Source organism: Rhinopithecus roxellana, chromosome 14 (genome assembly GCF_007565055.1).
Source record: "Rhinopithecus roxellana isolate Shanxi Qingling chromosome 14, ASM756505v1, whole genome shotgun sequence".
NCBI lineage: Eukaryota > Metazoa > Chordata > Mammalia > Primates > Cercopithecidae > Rhinopithecus > Rhinopithecus roxellana.
The window spans coordinates 66,656,231-66,680,262 of NC_044562.1; the positions used below are offsets into that span (position 1 = coordinate 66,656,231).

Sequence of the window (24,032 nt, forward strand, 5' to 3'; positions counted from 1 at the left end):
TGGGTCTTAGAATACCGTGGGTCCTGACCATCTATCCTACCTAGTATGACTACATTGTTCACCCAGCCTAAAAGACAGGGAAGCAAAAATTTCCACTGATGACATTTCTAGGCACACCCTAGGCCAGAAGATAACCTGTTGCCTTGAAGGGAGGAATGACCCAGTAATGGTGGACTCATCACCTGCTAAATTAAAGAGCCATTCGGCCCTGAATAACCAGCTGTGATACCCAGGTAGCACACCATGGGCCTTGGATGAGACTCTGAGACATGATGGCTTAAGATTAGATACAGCATATTCTCAGCTGTGGTGGCTATTGTGAGAGACTCCATCTGCTTGGCCTCAGGGGAGTAGAGTACCAGGTGGGCTCTTGGGGTCCCTGATTCTAGGCCTTGGCTCTTACACGGCATCATTTCTGGACCTGCCCTGGGCCAGAGGGGAGCCCACCACTTTGAAGGGTAAGTCCCAGGCCTACCAACATTCATCACCACAAGTTCACTGAGGAGTCCTTGGGCCTTAAGTGAACATTGGTGGAAGCCTAGCAGTACTCCCCATGGGTGTGTAGTGGTGGCAACCACAGGGTGAGGCTCCTCTGCCTGTGGAAAGGTGAGGGAAGGGTGAGAAGGACTGCATCTTGTGGTGTGAAAGCCAGTTCAGCAGCAATACAGGTTGTTGGGTTGTGGTTAGAGTGGGCCTTGTGTGAGACCCAGTGCTGTGATGGCTTCAGGTCTGATCCAACACAGTCCAGTGATAATGGCCACAGCGGTACTTGGGTCAGCCCACTCCCAGCTCCAGGTGGCTTAGCACAGACAGAGAAACTTGGTTTGTTTGGGAGAAAGTAAGAGAAGAGAACAAGAGTCTCTGCCTAGTAATCCAGAGAACTCTTCCAGATCTTATCCAAGACCACCAAGGAGGAACCTTTACAAGTCTGCAAAAAACACAGTGTTACTGGGCTTGGGGTAACCCCTAATGCACATACGGCTTAGATTAGAACACCCAAATCCCTTTGAATACCTGGAAAGCCTTCCCAAGAAGGACAGATACAAATAGGCCTAAACCACGAACACTACAATAAATACCCAACTCTTCAATGTCCAGACACTGATGAACATCTACAAGCATCAACACCATCTGGGACAACATGACCTCACCAAACAAACTAAATAAGGCACCAAGGACCAATCCTCAAGAAACAGAAATATGTAACCTTTCAGACAGAAAATTCAAAACAGTTGTTTTGAGGAAACTCAAAGAAATTCAAGATAATAGAAAAGAAATTCAGAATTATATCAGATAAATTAACAAAGAGATTGAAATGATTAAAAAGAATCAAACAGAAAATCTGCAGCTGAAAAATGAAACTGACATACTGAAGAACACATCAGAGTCTTTTAATAGCAAAACTGATCAAGGAGAACAAAGAATTAGTGAGGCTGAAGACAGGTTATTTGAAAATACACATAGGAGACAAGAGAAGAAAGAATAAAAGAATGACACGTGCCTACAAGATCTAGAAAACAGCCTCAAAAGGGCAAACCTACGAGCTATTGGCTTTAAAGAGGAGGTAGAGAAAGACATACAGATAGCAAATTTAATCCAAGAAATAATAACAGACAATTCCCCAAACCTAGAGAAAGATACTAATATTCAAGTACAAGAAGGTTATAGAACACCAAGCAGATTTAACTAAAAGAAAACTACCCCAAGCATTTAATAATCAAACTCCTAAAGGTCAAGGATAAAAAAAGGACCCGAAAAAAAGAAAGGAAGAAAGGGAAGGGGAGGGGAAAGGAGGGAGGGGATGGAAGGGGAGGGGAGGGGATAGGAGGGGAGGGGAGAGCAGAAGAAGGGCAGGGCAAGGGCAGGGCAAGGGCAGGGCAGGGAAGGGGAGGGGAGAGGAGGGCAGGGGAGGAGAGGGCAGGGGAGAGGAGGGCAGAGGAAGGCAGGAGAGGGCAGGAGAAGGGCAGGAGAAGGGCAGGGCAGGGGAAGGGAAGGGAAGGGGAAGAGAAAGGAAAGAAAGCACAGGGAGAGAGAGAGAAAGAACCCCAAGAAAGAAGCTCCAACACATGTGGCAGCAGACTTTCCAGTGGAAACCTTACAGTGGCATAATATGTTTAAAGAGCTGGAGGGAAAAAAAAAAAAAAAAAAAAAAAAAAACTTTTACCATAGAATAGTATATCCAGTGAAAATATCCTTCAAACATCAAGGAGAAATAAAGACTTTCCCAGACAAACAAAAGCTGAAGGACTTCATCAACACCAGACTTGTCCTACAAGAAACGCTAAAGGGAGTACTTCATTTAGAAAGAAAAGAACATTAATGAGCAATGAAAAATCATCTGAAGGTACAAAACTCACTGATAATAAGTACACAGAAAAACACAGAAATATTATAACACTGTAACTTTGGTGTGTAAAATACTCTTACCTTAAATAGAAAGATTAAAAGATAAACCAATTAAAAATAATAACTACAACAACTTTTCAAGACACAGACAATATTGTAAGATGTGAATAAAAGCAACAAAAAAAGTGAGGGGATGAAGTTACGGTGTAGAGTTTTTATTAGTTTTCTTTTTGCTTATTTATTTATGAAAACAGTAGTAAGCTGCTATCAGCTTCAAATAATGGGTTATAGGATAGCATTTGTAATACTGATTGTAACCTCAAATCAAAAAACATACAACAAATACACAAAAATTAAAAAGCAAGAATTATATCATAACCAGGGAAAAATCACTTTCACTAAAAGGAAGACAGAAATGTGGAAAGAAGAGAAGACCACAAAACAACCAAAAAACAAATAACAAAATGGCAGGAGTAAGTCCTTACTCATCAATGATAACACTGAATGTAACTGGACTGAACTTTCCAATAAAAAGACACAGAGTGGCTGAATGGATGAAAAAAAAAGACACAATGATCTGCTGCCTATAAGGAACACACTTCACCTACAAAGACATACATCAACTGAAAATAAAGGGATGAAAAAGATATACCAAGCCAACAGAAACCAAAAAAGGGAAGAAATACCTATATTAATATCAGATAAAATTTTTTTCAAGGCAAAAACTATAAGAAGAGAAAAAGAAGGTCACTATATAATGATAAAGGGGTCAATTTAGCAAGAAGGTATAACAATCTTAAATATATATGCACCCAACACTGGAGTGCCCAGATATATAAAGCAAACATTATTACAGCTAAAGAGAGAGAGAGAAAGAGTCCCCAATATAATAACAGCTAGAGCTTTCTTTCTTTCCTTTTTTTTTCTTTTTCTGAGAGGGAGTCTCGCTCTGTCACCCAGGCTGGAATGCAGTGGCACAATCTTGGCTTCTTGCAGCCTCTGCCTCTCAGGTTCAAGCAATCCTCCCACCTCCGCCTCCCCAGTAGCTGGGATTATAGGTGCACACCACGACTGGCTAATTTTTGTATTTTTAGTAGAGACGGGGTTTTGCTATGTTGGCCAGGCTGGTCTCAAAGTCCTGTCCTCAAGTGATCCACCTGCCTTGGCCTCCCAAAGTCCTGGGAGTACAGGCATGAGCCACCATACCTGGCCAACAGCTGGAGATTTCAACAACCCATTTTCAGCATTTGACAGATCTCCCAGACAGAAAATCAACAAAGAAACAGCTGACTTAATCTGCATTATAGATCAAAATAGCCCTAAAAAATATTTACAGAATACTTCATACAAAGGCTGCAGAATACACATTATTTTCCTTAGCATATGGATCATTCTCAAGGACAGACCATACGTTAGATCACAAAACAAGTCTTAAAACACTCAAAAAAAACTGAAATAGTATCAAGTATCTTCTCTGACCACAATGGAACAAAACTAGAAATCAATAACAAGAGGAATTTTGGAAACTATACAAATACATGAAAATTTAAAAACATGCTGAATGACCAGTGGGTTAACAAATTTAAAATTTCTTGAAACAAATGATAATGGAATCACAGCATATCAAAACCTATGGGATACAGGGAAAACTGTACTTACATCAATTAAAAAAAAAAAAAGGAAAAGAAAGAAGAAAAAATTCAAATAAACCACCTAATGATGCATCTTAAACAACTAGAAAAGCAGTAGCAAACCAAACCCAAAATTAGTAGAAGAAATAATAAAGGTCAGAGCAGAAATAAATGAAATTGAAATGAAGAAAACAATCCAACAGATCAATGAAACCAAAAGATAGTTTTCTGAAAAGTTACACAAAATTGACAAATCTTTAGCCAGACTAAGAAAAGACCCAAATAAATAAAATCAGAGATGAAAAAGGAGACACTACAACTGATACTGCAGAAACTCAAAAGATCATTAGTGGATACTATGAGAAACTACATACCAATAAATTGGAAAATGCAGGAAATTGATAAATTCCTAGACACATACAATCTACCAAGATTGAACCATGAAGAAATGCAAAACCTGAACAGACCAATAACAAGTAACAAGATTGAAGCTGTAATAAAAAGTCTTCCTACAAAGAAAATTCAGGACCTGAAGGCTTCACTATTGGTATTCTACCAAACATTTAAAGAAGAATTACTACCAATCCTACTCAAACTATTCTGAAAAACAGAGGAGAAGGGAATACTTCCAAACTCATTCTACAGGGCCAATATTACCGATACGAAAATCAGACAAAGACACATATTAAAAAAAAAAAAAAAAACTACAGGCCAATATCACTGATGAATATTAACGCAAAAATCCTCAACAAAATACTAGCAAATAAAATTCAACAACACATTAAAAGGATCATTCATCATGACCAACTGAGATTTATTCCAGGGATGCAAACATGGTCCAACATATGCAAATCAATCAATGTGATACATCATATCAACAGAATGAAGAAAGAAAACTATATGATCATTTCAATTGATGCTGAAAAAGCACTTGATAAAATTCAACATCCATTCATGATAAAAACCCTTGAAAAACTGGGTACAGAAGGAATATATCTCAGCCTAATAAAAGCTGTATATGACAGATGCACAGCTAATATCAAACTGAATGGGGAAAAACTAAAAGCCTTTCTTCTAAGGTCTGGAACACAACAAGAATACCCACTGTCACTACTGTTATTCAACCTAGTACTGGAAGTCCTAGCTAGAGCAATCAGACAAGAGAAAGAAATAAAGGGCCGGGCGCGGTGGCTCAAGTCTGTAATCCCAGCACTTTGGGAGGCTGAGATGGGCGGATCACGAGGTCAGGAGATGGAGACCATCCTGGCTAACACAGTGAAACCCCGTCTCTACTAAAAATACAAAAAAAAACTAGCTGGGCGAGGTGGCGGGCGCCTGTAGTCCCAGCTACTCGGGAGGCTGAGGCAGGAGAATGGCATAAACTCGGGAGGCGGAGCTTGCAGTGAGCTGAGATCTGGCCACTGTACTCCAGCCTGGGCGACAGAGCGAGACTCCGTCTCAAAAAAAAAAAAAAAAAGAAATAAAGGACACCCAAATTGGAAAAGGAAGAAGTCAAATAATTCTTGCTCGCAGATGATATGATCTTGTATTTGGAAAAGCCTAAAGACTTCACCAAAAAACTATTAGAACTGAAAATTCAGTAAATTTGTAGGATATAAAATCAACATATAAAAATCATAGTATTTCTATATGCTAACAGTGAACATTCTGAAAAAGAAAGCAAGAAAGTAATCCCATTTACAGTAGTTACAAATAAAATTAAATATCTCAGAATTAACCAAAGAAGTAAAATATCTATACAATGCAAACTATAAAATATTGATGAATTACATTAAAGAGGACACAAAAATGTTTAAAGATATTTCACGTTCATGGATGGGAAGAATCAATATTGTTAAAATGTCAATACCAAAGCAATCTACAGATTCGGTGCATTCCCTAACAAAATACCAATGACATTCTTCATAGAAAAAAAAAATCCTAAAATTTATACAGAACCATAAAGATCCAAAATAGACAAAGCTATCTCGAGAAAAAGGAACAAAACTGGAGCAATCACATTACCAGACTTCAAATTATACTACAGAGCTATAGTAACCAAAATGGCATGGTACTGGCATAAAATCAGATACACAGACCAGTGGAACAGAGTACAGAACCCAGAATACATACATCCATACATACATCCATACTATCCACAGTGAACTCATTTTCAACAAAGGTGCCAATAACATGTACTGAGGAAAGGACAGTCTCTTCAATAAACGGTGCTGAGAAAACTGGATATCCATATGCAGAAGAATGAAACTAGACTCCTATGTCTCCTCACATAAAAAATCAAATCAAAATGGATTAAAGACTTAAATCTAAGACCTCAAGCTATTAAACTGCAAAAAGAAAACATTGGAGAAACTCTGCAGGACACTGGACTGGGCAAAGACTTCTTGAGTGAAGAAGACAGACAAATGGCAAAGAGGCTTACAGAAAAGTGCTCAACATCATTGATCATCAGAGAAATGCAAGTCAAAACCGCAATGAGGTATCATCTCACCCTGGTTAAAATGGCTTTTATCTAAAAGATGGGCAATAACGAATGTTGGTGAGGATGTAGAGAAAAGGGAACACTCATACACTGTTGGTGAGAATGTAGCCGGGCGTGGTGGCTCAAGCCTGTAATCCCAGCACTTTGGGAGGCCAAGGCGGGCAGATCACGAGGTCAGGAGATCAAGACCATCCTGACTAACACGGTGAAACCCCGTCTCTACTAAAAAAATTCAGAAAACTAGCCGGGCCTGGTGGCGGGCACCTGTAGTCCCAGCTACTCGGGAGGCTGAGGCGGGAAAATGGCGTGAACCCGGGAGGCAGAGCTTGCAGTGAGCCGAGACCATGCCACTGCACTCCAGCCTGGGTGACAGAGCGAGACCTCGTCTCAAAAAAAAAAAAAAAAGAGAGAGAGAGAGAGAATGTAAATTAGTATTACCAGTATGGAGAACAGTTTGGAAGTTCCTCAAAAAAACTAAAAATAGCTACCATACCAGCAATCCCACTCCCGTGCATATATCCAAAAGAAAGGAAAACAGTATATCAAAGAGATATCTGCACTCCCATGTTTTTCGCAGCACTAATCATAATAGCCAAGATTTGGAAACAACCTACATGTCCATCAACAGACAACTGGATAAAGAAAATGTGGCAGATATACACAATGGAGTGCTATTCAGCCATTTAAAAAATAAATAAAAGAATGTGATCCTGTCATTTGCAACAACATGAATGGAACTGGAGGTCATTATGTTAAGTGAAGTAGTCAGGCATAGAAAGACAAACATCATACGTTCTCACTTATCTGTGAGAGCTAAAAAACTAAAACAATTGAACTCATGGAGATAGAGAGTAGAAGGATGATTACCAGGGACTGGGAAGGGTAGTAAGTGGGGAGAAGTGGCAATGGTTAATTGGTTAAAAAAAAAAAAAAAAAAAAAAAAAAAAAAAAAAAAAAAAAAGATAGTTACAAAGAATGAATAGGCCGGGCGCGGTGGCTCAAGCCTGTAATCCCAGCACTTTGGGAGGCCGAGACGGGCGGATCACAAGGTCAGGAGATCGAGACCATCCTGGCTAATACGATGAAACCCCGTCTCTACTAAAGAATACAAAAAACTAGCCGGGCGACGAGGCGGGCGCCTGTAGTCCCACCTGCTTGGGAGGCGGAGGCAGGAGAATGGCGTGAACCTGGGAGGCGGAGCTTGCAGTGAGCTGAGATCCGGCCACCGCACTCCAGCTTGGGCGACAGAGCCAGACTCCGTCTCAAAAAAAAAAAAAAAAGAATGAATAAGACCTACTATTTCCTAGCATAACAGTCAAACATTTTTTAAGTCATTTATGCATTTGATACCAAGAAAATTTTAATTTGTTGTCCCTAAGCTCCATACGGATGGCAGGTTTCTATGCTAACAACAAAGCTACTGCTTGTAAAGTGGTAAAAGTTCAATCTCTAGTGGGGATTGGGGACTGGCCCAGGTCTTTGGCCCCCTCTCTCTCAGGGGCTGGGGATAATGCAGACCTGTGCCATTATCCTCAAAGAAACTACTGTATGAATGTCTGAGATGCTGAGATGTTTCTCTTAATGCAATGATAGGCACTTGCTACAGACAACAGGAGCAATGTGCTCTCTTACCAGAGAAACTGGTAGTTATCACAAAGATATAAATATTTCCTCAGCAAATAGGTAGATGCTATAAATACACATGCAATATGGAGCATTTGCTTTGGGCAAAGAAACATAATACTACAGCAGAAACAACCAAAAAAACACTTTTGAACACAAGCATGAACCAGGATTAATAATCCCACTTGCAAGTACAACACAAAGCAAAGAGTCTTTCTAGAAGTCTTAGGAAAAGTTTGATATTCTTAAGGTTATGGTTTGTTTCAATAACAAACTTCAAAACCCTAAACAGTGCAAAAAGTACTAACATCCTAATGGTAACCAGATTTTTTTTATTATCCCAAGTAAGAGAAGCTGGTTGAAATATCCTTAAAAATGCTGTGATTTTTAAAAGAGCAAATTGCAATTTTCCTAAATATCAAGAGGGCAAGAAATGAGAAACAGCCATGTGGTTTCACAAACTCTCTGTTTAGAGGCTAGCAGAAAAGAGAAATCTGTACCAGATACTGAGGGAAGGATTAAGGTTGTTCCCTCAGTCAGGGCTACTAAGGAAGTAATATAAGTAACAACGGGCTAGGAAGGATGCAAAAAGAATAAGGAAAGAAACATGCATACAGTAGGCTTGTAATGGACTCAGTGATATTTACTTGTAAGAAAGAGGGAGGGGCCAGGTACGATGGCTCACACCTGTAATCCCAGTGCTTTGGCAGGAGGATCGCTTGAGGCCAGGAGTTCAAGACTAGCCCTGGCAACACAGCAAGACCCTGTCTCTATTAAAAAACAACAACAAAAAAAAATTTCTGGGTGTGGTGGTGCACACTTTAGTCCCAGCTACTCAGGAAGCTGAGGCAGGAAGATCGCCTGATTCCAGGAGGTAAAGGCTGCAGCGAGCTATGGTCACACCACTGTACTCCAGCCTGGGTGAAAAAGTGAGACCTTGTCTCAAAAGGAGTGTGGGGGGAGAATTATGATAGAGGGTGAATCAAGAGGAGGTATAGCATCAGAGTTTCCCAAAACTCTGGGTTGGATGCTAACAGAGTGAACCATTAGCATCCAACCCAGGCATCAATTCTGCTGTCACTTCCAGCCATCAGTATTTCCTTGTCCTTGTATTTGTACCAACCACTAATGAGAGATCAATGTGTCTTATCCCTTCACTTGGAGCCCAGAGGAAAAGAGGCTGCTGAGATCTGCCAAGCCTATCACCAGAGCTGGGTTTCCACGAAGTAGTTTTAAGCCAACAATATACTTTAAAGTGTTCCTTTGCCTGACTTTATCCTATGAATCTCTCTCTTCCTTGCTGATCTTGTTAATGAAGGATTTGGCTACTTAGAGTCCTGGTTATTTGCCACTCTTCTCACTGAAAATACATGACTCATAGTACTGATGTGATTATGATAATACACATTTACTTTAAGAAGAATGTCACAGTATTCAACTATTTTAAAAGAAAAGAAAGTAGAAAAATCTCAAGAATGAAATGTCAAGGAATAGCATCCAAAAGGAACTGGCTGAGCTCTTAACATGGAACCCATTAGTTATTTAAACATGTCCCCAAACAAAAGGAACCTGGGTACCCTGAAGTAAGTGACACCTGGCGGGGCCCATAGCAGTACCCGACACAGGAAGTAGTAGCCTCTTCAGTCAGGAAGAATTTCAGAGTTGGAAAGTCATTCTGAATGAGGAGTACTTGGCACCATAAAGACCACATGCTTTCCAAAAATGCTTTCTTTCACAGATCACTACCTCATCAGCAATGGAGAAAAGCAGTCATCTTTCTGCAGTCATGTCCTGAAAACACCTTCTGCTTTCTTTACGCTGTGGGGACATATGCTCAGCAGTCCCTAAACAAGTTGTCTGCTGAACATCCTCCTTTAGTAATCTTCTGGCATTTCTCCTAGCCTTTTGTGGGAACTGTGCCAGAAACTTCTGGATAACAAAGCTCATTATCTAGTCAGCCTGGCCAGGTCAGAGTTGGTCGGTTTCCATTAATAGTATATATAAAATTCAATTTGGCTAGAAAATATACTCCTTCTATGTAAAATCTCTTCGAAATCTCTACCTTGAAATATTCAAATTGTACGTAATACTTTCCTTAAGTCTCCTAGCACGTGGTCAGGTAGGGTCCGTGGTCACAGATCTCATGTTTACAACTGCTTTTTCTCTGCATCCAGAGGACCCATGGCTTAGATTTCAATCAGAGTAAACAAGACTGGCTTTTTAAAAGGCTTAGAATCAAAATACTTTCTAAGGTTATCTGTTTATAAAAATTTTGAGTGATCCATGCCCACCAGAAATGACAAAAATACCTTTTTTTTTTTTTTTTTGAGATGGAGTCTTGCTCTGTTGCCCAGGCTGGAGTGCAGTGGTGCAATGTTGGCTCACTACAAGCTCCACCTCTTTGGTTCATGCCATTCTCCTGCCTCAGCCTCCTGAGTAGCTGGGACTACAGGCACCCACCACAACACCCAGCTAATTTTTTTTTTTTTTTGTACTTTTAGTAGAGACAAGGTTTCAACGTGTTAGCCAGGATGGTCTTGATCTCCTGACCTCGTGATCCACCCACCTCGGGCTCCAAAAGTGCTGGGATTACAGGTGTGAGCCACCGTGCCTGGCCCATGCCCAGCTAATTTTTTGTATTTTCAGTAGAGATGGAGTTTCACCGTGTTAGCCAGGATGGTCTCGATCTCCTGACCTCGTGATCCGCCCGCCTCAGCCTCCCAAAGTGCTGGGATTACAGGCGTGAGCCACCACCCCTGGCCGACAAAAATACTTTTAAAAGATATTTAAAGTAAAACTGAGAGTAAAATACAGTTATTTTTCATAAGAATTTTACATACCAGTTTAATTGTGTTCACATCAGCCACAGGATTGGGCCTCTCGCAAGAGATGTCAAGGTTACCCAGCAACACAGTTCAAGCCTATTAGGAATGTGGCAACTGCAACTGCTGCCCACACAAACCGTTGGTAGCACTTTCATCCCCTCTTTCATAACCAGCAGCTAAACCTGTCAAAGATTCCCCCTTTTCTAAAAACTGCCACAGGTCAAAAATTAGGACTATATCAATTGCATTGTGCTACCTACTCTGTAGCAGAGAGGGAATTCCAATACTTAATCAGTGTATTTAAAGAAAAAAAAAAGTCAGACAATAGTCTAGTACTCACCTTTTTCAGAAACACAAACTGAGAGTTTCTTAACACCATCAACCAGCACATTTTGTGTGATGCCATGTCCATCTTCTGAGTCGCTACCATCAAACTGAGCCTCTATAATGACATCAGGACTGTCATTATAGCTTTTCAGGGACTGTTGCAGGAGATGGTGTCCACAGAGCTCCTCGGGGATATCTGATTCATATGCAGCTTCTGTTTCTTTGTCATTGTTCTCTGGTTTAACTACCTGAAGAAAATTTAAAAATTCTGCTAAATCACTGGGAGAAGAAAAAAAAGAGCAGATTTTTCTTTTCTAAGGAAGAAACTGCATTTACAGAAGCTAATGATAATGGACACTAATCATGTAGTTCGAAAAAGGATCTTTACTTTCCAGAAGCACAGACCACCTAAAGCACATAATCACTCCAGCAAAGCCAGGTTGACAATCAGTTCTTCAGGATGCCCCAAATTAAGGCCTTATCCACTTCTCATATTTCTGATCTACATTTTCATCACCTCTCCCCAAAGGCCCTGAATACTAGAAGTAGTACCATGCTGCTTCATAAAGGCTCACTATATAGGAACAATTAGTAAGTTAGGGAATAAAAGAACTCAACAAAGTATGCCACAGTGTTCCCAAAGGAAACCACAAGAATACAAGATGAAGTGGAAAAAAACAAAATTAAGTGTGAACAAGAGTTTATAAAATGTTCTTATAAAAATATAAAGCTTTACTTGGGAGGCTAAGGTGGGAGGATCACTTGAGCCTGAGAGGCACAGGTTGCAGTGAGTCACGATTACACCCACTGCCCAGGCAACAAAGCAAGACCCTGTCTCCAAAAATAAAGCTTTAATTCCCCATTTTGTGGCCTGAAATCAATATATAAAGCACACACACTGATGGACATTTACACTACAATACTAATGAAGCAAGTAGAGGAAAAAAACCCAGGTCAGGCACAGTGACTTACACCTGTAATCTCAGAACTATGGGAGGCCAAGGCAGGAGGAGTTTAAGACCAGCCTGGGCAACATATTGAGAGCCTGTCTCTACAAAAAATTTAAAAATCAACAAGGCATAGTGGAGGAAGGGGTGGGGGGAAGGGTGGGGGGAGGGGTGGGGGGGCACCTGTAGTCCTAGCTACTTGGGAGGCTGAATTGGGAAGATTACTTGAGCCTAGGAGTTACAGTAAGCTATGATCACACCACAGCACTCCAGCCTGGACGACAAAGGGATATTCTATCTCTAAAAAAAAAATAAAATAAAATAAAAAACCAATCCAGATACTAATCCATTTTATGAGTTTGTCACATACAGCACTCTGATGTCTATGGGCACTATATTAAAATACACCAGGTGTTATTGAGTCACTGGAAAAAACTGTGACCCTACAGGTATATCTGCCCATCCACATTAGCAAAAAAGCAGCAGCTTTTGTAGGTTCTGGATGTTACTTGAATATCTATGTTCAATTTAAACATATAATTAAAACTTAAATGCTCACATGTATATATATATATAAATAAATAAATGAATTTGATCACTACTTGTAAACATTCCTTTTATTCTTTCAAACAAATGTTGGAATGCCCATCTCCTGCCAGGCACCATCATGAGTCCTACATCCTAGCGGGGTGACAAATGATGAACAATTTACTCATTCAACAAGTCATTATGGAGTCCCTTTCATGGTGCCAGAAACTGTTCTAGGTGTCAAGGGCAGAACAGTGAACACAATCAAAAGTCGACTAGTGAGAAGCGCAATTAAATATATTGAAAGAATGAGAAAGCTGGTTAAGTAAATGAGAGAATAATGGAGAGGGTGTGGCTAGTTTATCAGTAGGGTGATTAGGAAATACTGCTTAGAGGAAGCAACATTTGAGGAGAGACCTGAATGAAGTGAAAGAGCTCTAGCAGTTTCACCATGTTTATATTTGATAGGTCTAATGTTCTAATTAAAAGTAACACAAAGATCATGCTTAGTGAAAGATCTTCACCTTATACAAGGCAGAAAAAGTTATTAAATCCTTCCTAAAACATTTTAATACAGTAGGTTCAATTAACAAAACCATCCCTAGACAATTAATATTATAATATCGACTCAGAAAACCAAAGTAAAATATCACAAAGATATCAACAATTAGAATAAAGGTAAGAATATATCCTCAGTTTGTAAAAATTGACTCCATAAAAATACAGTAACAGAAAAACTTGTAAACAACGCTTTATTTTTTTGAGCAAAATTGCGCTCAAAACTTTTGAGCAAAAGTTTAATGAACTTTTTTAAAAACTTGTTTCCCAGTCCCTGAGTACATTTAATGAAATTTTCTTTTTTGCTGTGTTTTGACTCTTGCCTGATTCATACATTCATTTGTCCATTCACCTGTCCATGGGAAGTTAGAAACAGACACATCTCCCTCTCTTTAATACTACAAAAAAGTTCTACTGGCCAGCAATCTCCAAAAAGATTCCCTCAGGCCCCTTCCTGCAAGAGCTCAAGTGAGTGAAGCCACAGCTAGGGCACTGATACACAGGTTGAACATCCCTAATCTGAAAATCCAAAATGGTCCGAAATATGAAACTTTTTGAGCATCAATACGACACTCAAAAGATATGCTCAGTGGAGCATTTCAGATTTCAGATTTTAGGATTTAGGATGCTCAACTGGTATAATGTAAATATTCCAAAATCCAAAAAACATCCAAAACATAAAAAAACACTTCTGGTCCCAAGAAGGACCTTATTTTGGATAAGAATTCCTTATTCTGGAAAAGGAATGCACAGCCTGTACAATTTAAAAACCAGTTCTCCCATCTGCACTTCTGCTTTACCACATAAGCCTTGTTTTCATAACTGACCCAAAGAAGATCATTCAAAAATAAGAAAATTTACTGACAAGTTATGGCAGAAAAAGAATTTGATATCACTTAAATCAACAAATTCATTCAATTTCCTTAAAAGTGCCTGGCAAATTCAGAAATATTTAGGAACATCTGCCCCGATCATCCTCAAATAACTAATACAACCTTGGGTACTGTCACAGCAGCCCAAGCACAGGCAGAAGGCACAGGTGTACACCCTACGTCTAAAGCATGGTGGCTACAGAACAATCTAGGGTCTAATGGTTTTTCCTGTATCATCCCCATACACACTTTACCTCAGAGAGAGTAGTTCTGGGCAAGAAAACAACTGTCATACTACAGTTGGACTAGCAGGTAAAAGGTAGTCTCCTGGAAAGACATTATGGGCCTGGCACAGTGGCTCACATCTGTAGTCCCAGCACTTTGGGAGGACAAGGCAGGCAGATCACTTGAAGTCAGGAGTTCAAGATCAGCCTGGCCAACATGGTGAAACCCTGTCTCTACTAAAAATACAAAAATTAGCTGGGTGTGGTGGCACATGCCTGTAATCCCAGCTACTCAGGAGGCTCAGGCAAGAGTATCACTTGAGCTCAGGGGGCAGAGGCTGCAGTGAGCTGAGATCACACCACTGCACTCCAGCCTGGGCAACAGAGTGAGACTCCATCTCAAGAAAAAGAAAAAAAGGAAGACATTATGCAAAGAGCTCAGGCCTTTAGTTTCTATTATGTATTTATTTCTGCCACTAATGGTTCCACAAAGGATTTGGGTCCCATCAACCATGGAGAAAATATCATAGGTACCAAAATACTGACTTTGTTATACAATCTGCAGGCTGAACTTTCTCACAGTGAAAAGTCTTTCTCTGCATGTATGTATTATGTGTGGGAGGGTATAAATTGTAATCAGCATGATTCTGCCTGCCTACTTAATAATCATGTTTTGGCTCATGCATACAAAGTTTAAGAAGAGAATGGGAAGAGAAGGTGACATGGTTTGGCTGTGCCCCCACCCAAATCTCATCTTGAATTGTAGCTCCCACAATTCCCACATGTCATGGGAGGCACCAGATGGGAGGTAATTGAATCATGGAGGGTGGGTCTTTCCTGTGCTGTTCTCATGACAGTGAATAAGTCTCACGTGATCTGATGGTTTTATAAAGGGGAGTTTCCCTGAACAAGTTCTCTTCCCTTGTAGGCCGCCATGTAAAACATGCCTTTTACCTCCTGCCATGACTGGAAGGCCTCCCCAGCCACGTGGAAATGTGAATCCATTAACCTCTTTCTTTTGTAAATTGCCCAGTCTTGGGTATGTCTTTATCAACAGCATGAAAATGGACTAATACAGAAGATCAGTAGAAAGCAATAACCAGAGTACAGCAAGCTTAACTGTAGAGCATATTCAAAAACTAATCTACATCCGACTTTGTGATAATCTTTACGGTTTATCCTGAAGAATTAGTGTTGTAGGGACTAAATTCACTTTTGAGTTACTAAACCAAAAAATGCTATAAGGCAGCAGTCCCCAACCTTTTCAGTGCCAGGGACTGGTTTTGTGGAAGACAATTTTTCCACAGACCAGAGGTAGGGGGGTGTTACAGGATGAAATTGCTTCATCTCAGACCAGCAAGCATTAGATTCTCATAAGGAGCATGCAACCTAAATCTCTCACATGCACAGTTCACAATAGAGTTCATGCTCCTATGAGAATCTAACACCCCTGCCGATCTGACAGGAAGCAGAGCTCAGGCAGTAATGCTCGCTTGCCCACTGCTCACCTCCTGCTGTGTGGTCCAGTTCCTAATAGGCCACAGACCAGTACCAGTCCATGGCCCAGGGGTTGGAGACCCCTGAGGTAATAGGACTTAATAAATTAAGTCATTCAAAACTGTGCAATTAAAATATAAATTAATGTGTTACTTCTTTAAAGCATTTTATTCTATGTTATTATCCTAAGACACATAAGAAAATAACAAAAGGTATGGGGGAAAAAGATCATCATGAGATCACAGGACTCAAAACCTGTATACTCTCTAATCATTCCATATTGCATACTGGTTAAAAGTAAGGGTGTGAGGCCAGGCGCGGTGGCTCATGCTTGCAATCCCAGAATTTTGGGAGGATCAGGAGGGCGGATCACCTGAGGTCAAGAGTTCGAGACCAGCCTGGCCAACGTAGCGAAACCCTATCTCTACTAAAAATACAAAAATTAGCCAGGCATGGTGGCATGTGCCTGTAATCCCAGCTACTTGGGAAGGCTGAGGCAGGAGAATAACTTGAACCCAGAGGCAAAGGTTGCAGTGAGCCAAGACTGCGCCACTGCACTCCAGCCTGGGCGACAGAGCAAGACTCCATCTCAAAAAAAAAAAAAAAAAAAAAAAGGGTGTGGGACCCCTTAGAGAAATGGCTAATTCAAATCTGGAACAGGAAATGGACAAGACAACCCTGGAACCTCCTGTCATACTGGGAAAACAAGACCGCAATCAATGGCTACTAGTGTCTTGTCTAAAAGACACAGGAAGTATAATAAAGGGGCTTTCTCTGGTTAACTATGGAGAATTCTACACATTTATTCTCCCTGGCCTGTACAAACTGTATCTCAAGGTAACCAAGTAATTGATGAGGTAAAGGTTTTCTTTATACAAGTGTTTCAGCTAATTAAATTAAGAAGGAAAAAAAAGGCTTTCGGTACTGCCATTTTGCCATCCCTACTGAATAACGGATTCAGGTAATGATCATCAATGGTTGCTAAAACCAGTAAGTCATAAGCTGATGGAGAGGGAGTTTTATAACGGATGAACGTTTTATAATGGATGGAACAGAAAGGTAATAATAATGGATGGATGTTTTATAATGGATGGACCACAGAGGCAATACTGAACCTACTGATAAGTAGGCATATTATAAAAAGAGAAAGAACCAAAGTGCTTCCTGATTCACTATATCAGGAAGTACACATCTCCACCTACAAAGTATTTTTTTCCCCCAAAATTAAACCTGATCTAATATAGGAAATGGAACAGAGGAACATGTTAAACACATTACCATGCACACTCAATCACATTCAGAATGTGAGAAAATCTATAGGACAAATCACTCAGTTTTGCCAACAAATAAATTGCAAGAAAAAAAGGTAAGCCTATAGATTAAAATAATTGTTACATATCAACAAAAGGCAATTGTGTAGGCTTTATTTGAATCCTGATTCTAACCAACCAACTATATATATATATATATATATATATATATATATATATATTTTTTTTTTTTTTTTGAGACAGAGTTGCACTTCATTACCTACACTTAAGTGCAGCAGCACTATCTCAGCTCACTGCAAACTCTGCCTCCCAAGCTCAAGAGATCCTCCCACCTCAGCCTCCCAAGTAGTTGGGACTACAGGCACATGCCACCTTGCCCGGCTAATTTTTGTATTTTTTGTAGAGATGGGGTTTCATCATGTTGCCCAGGCTGGTCTTGAACTCCTGAGCTCGAGCAGTCCACCCACCTTAGCCTCCCAAAGTGCTGAAATTACAGGTGTGAGCCACCATGCCCAGTGCTGTATTTTTAAAAAAGAAAAGAAAGGTAAAAAAAGGAGGAGAGAGAAAATCAGAGAAATGTAAATAGTGATTAGACAATGAATATCATTAATTCATTCTGACTGTTTTTCAAAAATCTCTAACTTTTGGAGACACCTGAAATATTTAGGGATGAAATGATAGATCCATCCATACTCACTTCTTAAGTGATTTCATGCAGTCTTTTGGCTTTAAGTCTCTCTCTACATGCTATGAACTCCCAAAGTTAAGTGCCTAGCTCAATCTTTCCCCCCATCTTCAGACTTACATTCAATTGCCTAGATGACATCTCAAACTAGAGAACCCTTGATCCCCACTAGAACCTGCTCCTCACCCAGCACAGCTCTCTCAGCAGATGACATCACCTTCCATCCAGTTCCTCCAGCCCTAAACCACAGCACTACCCTTGACCCTCTCCCTCTCATTCCCCACATTCAATCCATCAGAAGAGCCCAGTGGCCCTTCCTTTAAATGGATCTTCTTGCTATTTCCACTTTTACTACATAAACCCAAACAACCTTTATTGCCATGCTGAATTACTGCAATAATTGGTCTCTTGACTTCCATTTTGGACCAATAAAGTTAGAGTGATTCTTTTAAAACACAAATCAGTCATGTCATTCTCCCGACAGCTTTCCAACCTCCTTCTATTGCCATGCTACCAGACCTTATCTAGACATTTTTCTATCCTCATGTTCTACAATTTTCTATCCTCATGTTCTTCTTTTGCAAATGACACTCCAACTCCAGAGACTTTCTTGCAGTTCCTAGAATACTACAACCTTCCATCATAGGGCTTTTTCACTTGCTATCCTTCTATCTGGAAAGCTCTCTGCCTGGCTATTCATAGGGCCTGCCCTCTCATTTTGTTCAAGTCTCTGCTCAAATATCTGCCTGTCAAAGAAGCTTCCCTGATCACAGTAATTGAAACAGCCCCACTTTGCTATCATTTCTGCTCTTGGTAATCCCATAAATTATAACACATCTTAGTGGATTCCACTTCAGGTTGTACTGAATTTCAACTTCTTTGAAAATATTCTTGCATGTACTCATTCCATAGAGACTACTCTTTGAAGATAATTCTTCAGTCACTTCCAACTTAACACTGCTCATTGAATAAACAACAACTGAACAGTATTGCTAACATCCATCACCTTTTTAAGAGTCAAAGACATACAGATAAAAAGAATAAAAGAGTCCAGAAATAAACACCCCTCATTTATAAGTAGTTGATATTCAACAATAATTTTTTTTTTGAGACAGAGTCCTGCTCTGTCACCCAGGCTGGAGTGTATCTGCTTATCCAGCTTTATTTTCATTTGCACTTACCACTATAAGAAAGTATATATCTCCTTATTTACTTTCTGTTTCCCCAACTAGAATATAGGTTTCATGAACATAGAGGTATCTATTCTATTCACTGCTGTATTCTGAGTTGAGAGCAGCATTTAATAGCCACTCAAATATATGCTAACAGAGTCAACAAATATGACAATTGATTAGAAAATGATTTGTTCAGAGTCTATCTTCCCTAATAAACTCCATGAAGTGCCCATGGCTAGGCCTGGCACACGGTAGTACCCAATTGTCTTTCAAATAAAGAACCAGAGACGGTACACTGTATCTAATATCTCCACACACCTAAAATCTATCCATCTTTTAAGACCTACTCCAAAAAGCATAAATTTTCTATAATCTAAAAATCCACCACATAATCTTCCCAGTTCCTCTCCATCCTCCTGCCTGCCCAGGCAAGAATAATTTCTCTTTCTTTGAAGTCCCAAAGCAATTTATCTGTGCCTCTTCACCACTTCTCAATTTCTTTACTACATTAGTGTTATCTAAGCATACGATTTATCTCATCTGTAAAGACTATCTGGTCACTAATTATATACTACACATTTTTGCGTATTCTACAGAAATTTGCATAATTAACCTATGTACTCAATGTTTGATGAATAAATGGATAAACAGGTAGAAAACAATAAAATGAACATAGGAGATTATCAAGATGCAAGAGCTTTCAGAAAAGTTCTCGAGCACAAATGTATGTGGGTTAGAAATTAGCAGCCTAATTTTTCTTGACTCTGTAAAGTAAGAGGTTTTCTTCCATGGGGTTGTCTTTGAAAGAGTTAAGAAGTCTAAATCAGTGATTCTCAACTTTGAAAGTTAGCAGATCCTTCTGAGAATCAGAAGAAAGCAGTAAACCCTTCCTCCACAGTGGGGGGGAAAAAAGGACATATTTACAAGCAGACAGAAAATACTCTAGGCTGGGCACAGTGGCTCGTGCCTATAATTCCAGCACTTTGGAAGGCCAAGGTGGGTGGATGACCTGAGGTCAGGAGTTTGAGACCAGCCTGGCCAACACAGCAAAACCCCATCTCTATTAAAAATACAAAAATTAGTCGGACATGGTGGCACACACCTGTAGTCCCAGCTACTCAGGAGGCTGAGGCAGCAGAATCACTTGAACCTGGGAGGTGGAGGGTGCAGTGAGCCAAGATTACACCACTGAACTCCAGCCTGGGTGACAAAGCGAGACTCCATCTCAGAAAAATAATGAAAGAGAGAGAGAGAGAGAGAAAGAAAGAAAGAGAAAGAGAAAGAAAGAAAGAGTGAGAAAGAAAGAGAGAGAAAGAAAGAAAGAAGAGAAAAGAAAGAAAGAAAATGCTCTATAAGAAAGTACAGTAAAGGGCCTGGTGCTAAAGGATACCAGTTCAGGCTGACCAATATTTTGGAGAACTCTGGGCTCAGAGTGAAAGAAGGGGCCCTGAGGATAGCGGATATATTACTGACATGGTTAACTGAGGACTTTTTAAATTCCTCTGGTTTCTCCATAGACCTGTGAGGGTGGGGCAGCGGACTGCACTTATTACCTGAGAGAATGCTGCAAATGGGATTATTTCTCCCTCGGAGATTTAGTCTAATCTCTGGAGGACAGGACAGAAAGAGATTAGTGAGAGAATCAAATCACTGGATCCTAAAGAACTTTTTCACTCTCAGTCTTTTTCCATGAACAGGGTGGGATGGGCATCACATAAAACCCTGCTGATAAAAATAAGCAGTGAAAATACAGACAGAGATCAACTGAGGAGTATTGATAAGAAATAAATGGCATTTGCAGCCACTAAAAATGCTCTAGAAATAGCACATTACAATACTTATTTTATTTGACCCCACCCCCAACTCCCAAACACACACAGAGAAACTTGTGTCAGATACATCCTGAAGTTAGTTTTACCAAGGACAGATCTGTAATCTACCTCCTGTTTTCTTTTGGAAGGTAAAATTGGGCGCTAAGAGTGGTATGGCAGTGTACTGAAAGGAAAAAGTAAGCCTGTCTCCATCAGGCAGGATTACCTATGCTCTGGAAGACAGAGAACAGCAACCTGGCCTCTACAGCAGGACCCATGGTGGGGCAGTGGGTAGGGGTGGAGGGCACCCAGAAATACCATGAGGGATGGGTGAAACTGAGGGGTAGCTATGAGAGGCTCACCACTTAAAGGAACAGACCTAAGCCCAGAATCCTAATTTCAGAGACACAGGAGAAGAGGAGGCATCCTTCTGGAAAAGTAGGCTGGGTGTAGCATGACATCAGCACTTTAAGAGGAACACAGGTCTTGTGTTGGCAGAGGAATGGCAAAATGCCTTGTAGCATCCTATTTCAAAGAGAAGAACATTTGCTGGGTCAGAGACACTGTGCAATACTGGGAGTGGGAAATAGCTAAGGAAGATATAATCTAAAAAGCTGGCAGAATTTTAGAAAACCGTGAGAAAATATGTTGGGAAATACGTTTTAAACATATATAAAAAACACTGCCATGAAAGAAAAATAACTGATAAACTCAACTGTATTAAAACTTTTTTATTCTAAGATATAATAAAAGAAATTTTAAAAGGCAAGCCACAGAGGGGCTCATACCCAGAATATATAAAGAACTCCTATAGATCAATAAAAGACAAATAATCCAATAGAAAAATGGAAGAAAAGGCCTAAAATACTTCACAAAATAGAGATGTCAAGCAATAAAGATGAAAAAGTGGTCTGCCTTATTAGTCAGAGAAATGCAAATTAAAGCCACAATAAGATATCACTGCAAACCCACAGATGGGCAAAACCCAAAAATCCTGATAATACCAAATGCTAGCAAAAACACATAGCAGTACATATCTAGTGTGAATGTAAACTGGTCCAGCCCTTTGCAGATGATATCAGGACTATGAGGGAAAGTAGAAAGCAGATCCACTGGATTCTGGAGCCCTGGCTTATTCCACTACACTGCCCTGTCTCCTTCAGGATTCTGACAGGTGCACACGAAAAAGAGGTATCTAAGCTGAGAAAGAACATATGGAAAAGCAAAGAGAACAGAAAATGCAAATTCTCCTTTAGGAATGGCAAATAATCATGAAAATACAAAATAAGAGTGAGAAAGGAAGATCAAGATGTCAAGAGCCCTAAGTGCCCACTTAATGAGTTGGGCCTTTACTGTCAAGTCAGTGAAGTGGGAAAGCAGAGTGGAGTGGTTCACAGCACAATCTCTAAGGACAATACAACTGGCTTGAGTCATGGCTCTGCACTTACCCGCAACGTCACCTTGGAAAAGTTATTTAGTTTCTTTGAATCTCAATTGCATTATCTTTAAAATGGGAACGAGAGTGTCTAATATCATACAACTATTGTGGGAACCAAGATAACAAATGAAAACCTCTTAGCACAGGTGACTGGAACATGGTAGTTGCTTAAGTAAAATGAAGGATTTAATAACAACAAAACACTCAGTTGGGAGCCTTTAAATCCTGAAGCAAGGGGAAGGGGAAGGAAGGGTCAAAAATAATTGCCAGGCCCTGAACTCAGACAATAGAAACAGAAAAGTTAGGAGCAGTTACACACAAGGAAACAAATACAGCCTTCAGATGACTCGAGAAGCGCAAGATGATGAGGAACATCCAGGTGGCAGCTGGAAATGTAGGTCTGGAGACTAGAAGTGTCTTGGAGGACAGAAATCAGATTAGAGAGTTACCCATAATATGGGTTGGTAGTTAAGCAAAGGTGACTCAGGGCCAAGTGTCTACTGAAAAGAGAACCTGAGGATAAAGCCCTTGGGGAAGACTCAAATAAAGGGGTTTCAACAAAGAACAGGAGTGAGCAAAGTAGAGAGAATTTAAACATAACTATGGATACAGGAATCACAACAAACACTGAAGATTTTATTATGAATATTGACATCCTATCGCACAATCGTCCCTGTGCTTTCATACACAGTAACTGATTTGCTCCACCCAATGACCCTGGGTGATGCACAGGAGAATGAGGGTCTCCATCTCACAGAGAAGGAAATGAGTTCAGACATGTCACAATCTCACAGCTACTAAATAGCAGAGTTTTAACATGCATACAGGTCTAGGACTCTAAATCCAATTCTCTTAGTCCTGGACACTGGAGGAAACCACCCACAGGAGCTGAAAACAAATAGATTCAGAGTGAACTCCACCCATATAGCTCCCATCCCTGACACACATTGCATGAAATGCCTCTGAACCTTTTGTTGGCCTAGCAAATAATCAAAATTCAAGACCTAGCTCTTCTGTGAATGTTTCTCTGCTAACTTCTCTCTCTCTGCATAAATGTTGTTGCCTTCCTCTGCAGCACTGCTAATCCTTAGCCATTCTTTCACTATAAGGTTCCTCCGCCAGTTGTGGTGGCTCAAGCTGTAATCTCAGCACTTTGGGAGTCCGAGGCAGGGAGATCGCTTGAGTTCAAGAATTCAAGACCAGCCTGGGCAACATGGCAAAACTCCATCTCTACCAAAAATCAAAAATTAGCCAGGCATGGTGGCATGCACCCGTGGTCCCAGCTACTCGAGAGGCGGAGGAGGAAGGATCACTGGGACCCAGGAAGTCAAGGGTGCAATGAGCTGTGATTGTGTCATTGCTCACGTGGTAAGCCTGGGTGACAGAGCAAGATCCTTTCTCAAACGCAAAAAAAAAACAAAGGTTCCTTGATGGGGCTATATTCCATTTATTTGTTTGCATATTTTTTCTTCCACTAGACAGTAAACCACATTACATTTATTTTTATATTTCTGAGAGTCTCCCACAATCCTTGGCACATAGAATGTGCTCAGTAAATATTGATTCTCTTTTCTCTTCTTCTGAAGAGAATGAGAAAGACTTGAATCAGTTGTAAAAGATGCATTTGCAAAAAATAACGAGAAATAAATACTAAGCGGCAAGAGCCAGCTAAATTAAAATGCATGTCCATAAGATACTTCATGATACTCCAATGTCCTCCATTAACACAATGTGTCTGGAAACCAGGAAATAGTCAACAATTATTTCATCA

The 24,032-nt window shown here is 40.2% G+C and overlaps 1 protein-coding gene across 4 annotated transcripts in view; it reads right to left on the reverse strand.

Moving 5' to 3' along the window:
- LOC104655173 (DIS3-like exonuclease 2) overlaps positions 1-24,032 on the reverse strand; it is a 324,355-nt gene that overhangs the window by 238,732 nt on the left and 61,591 nt on the right. For all 4 annotated transcript variants that reach the window (XR_004053181.1, XM_030916406.1, XM_030916405.1 and 1 more), the window contains exon 5: positions 11,269-11,503. Coding sequence is in view for 3 of the 4 variants with exons in the window: in XM_030916406.1 (XP_030772266.1) it covers positions 11,269-11,503 (235 nt within the window). In the remaining variant the exon portion in view is untranslated. The remainder of the gene's footprint in view (positions 1-11,268; positions 11,504-24,032) is intronic.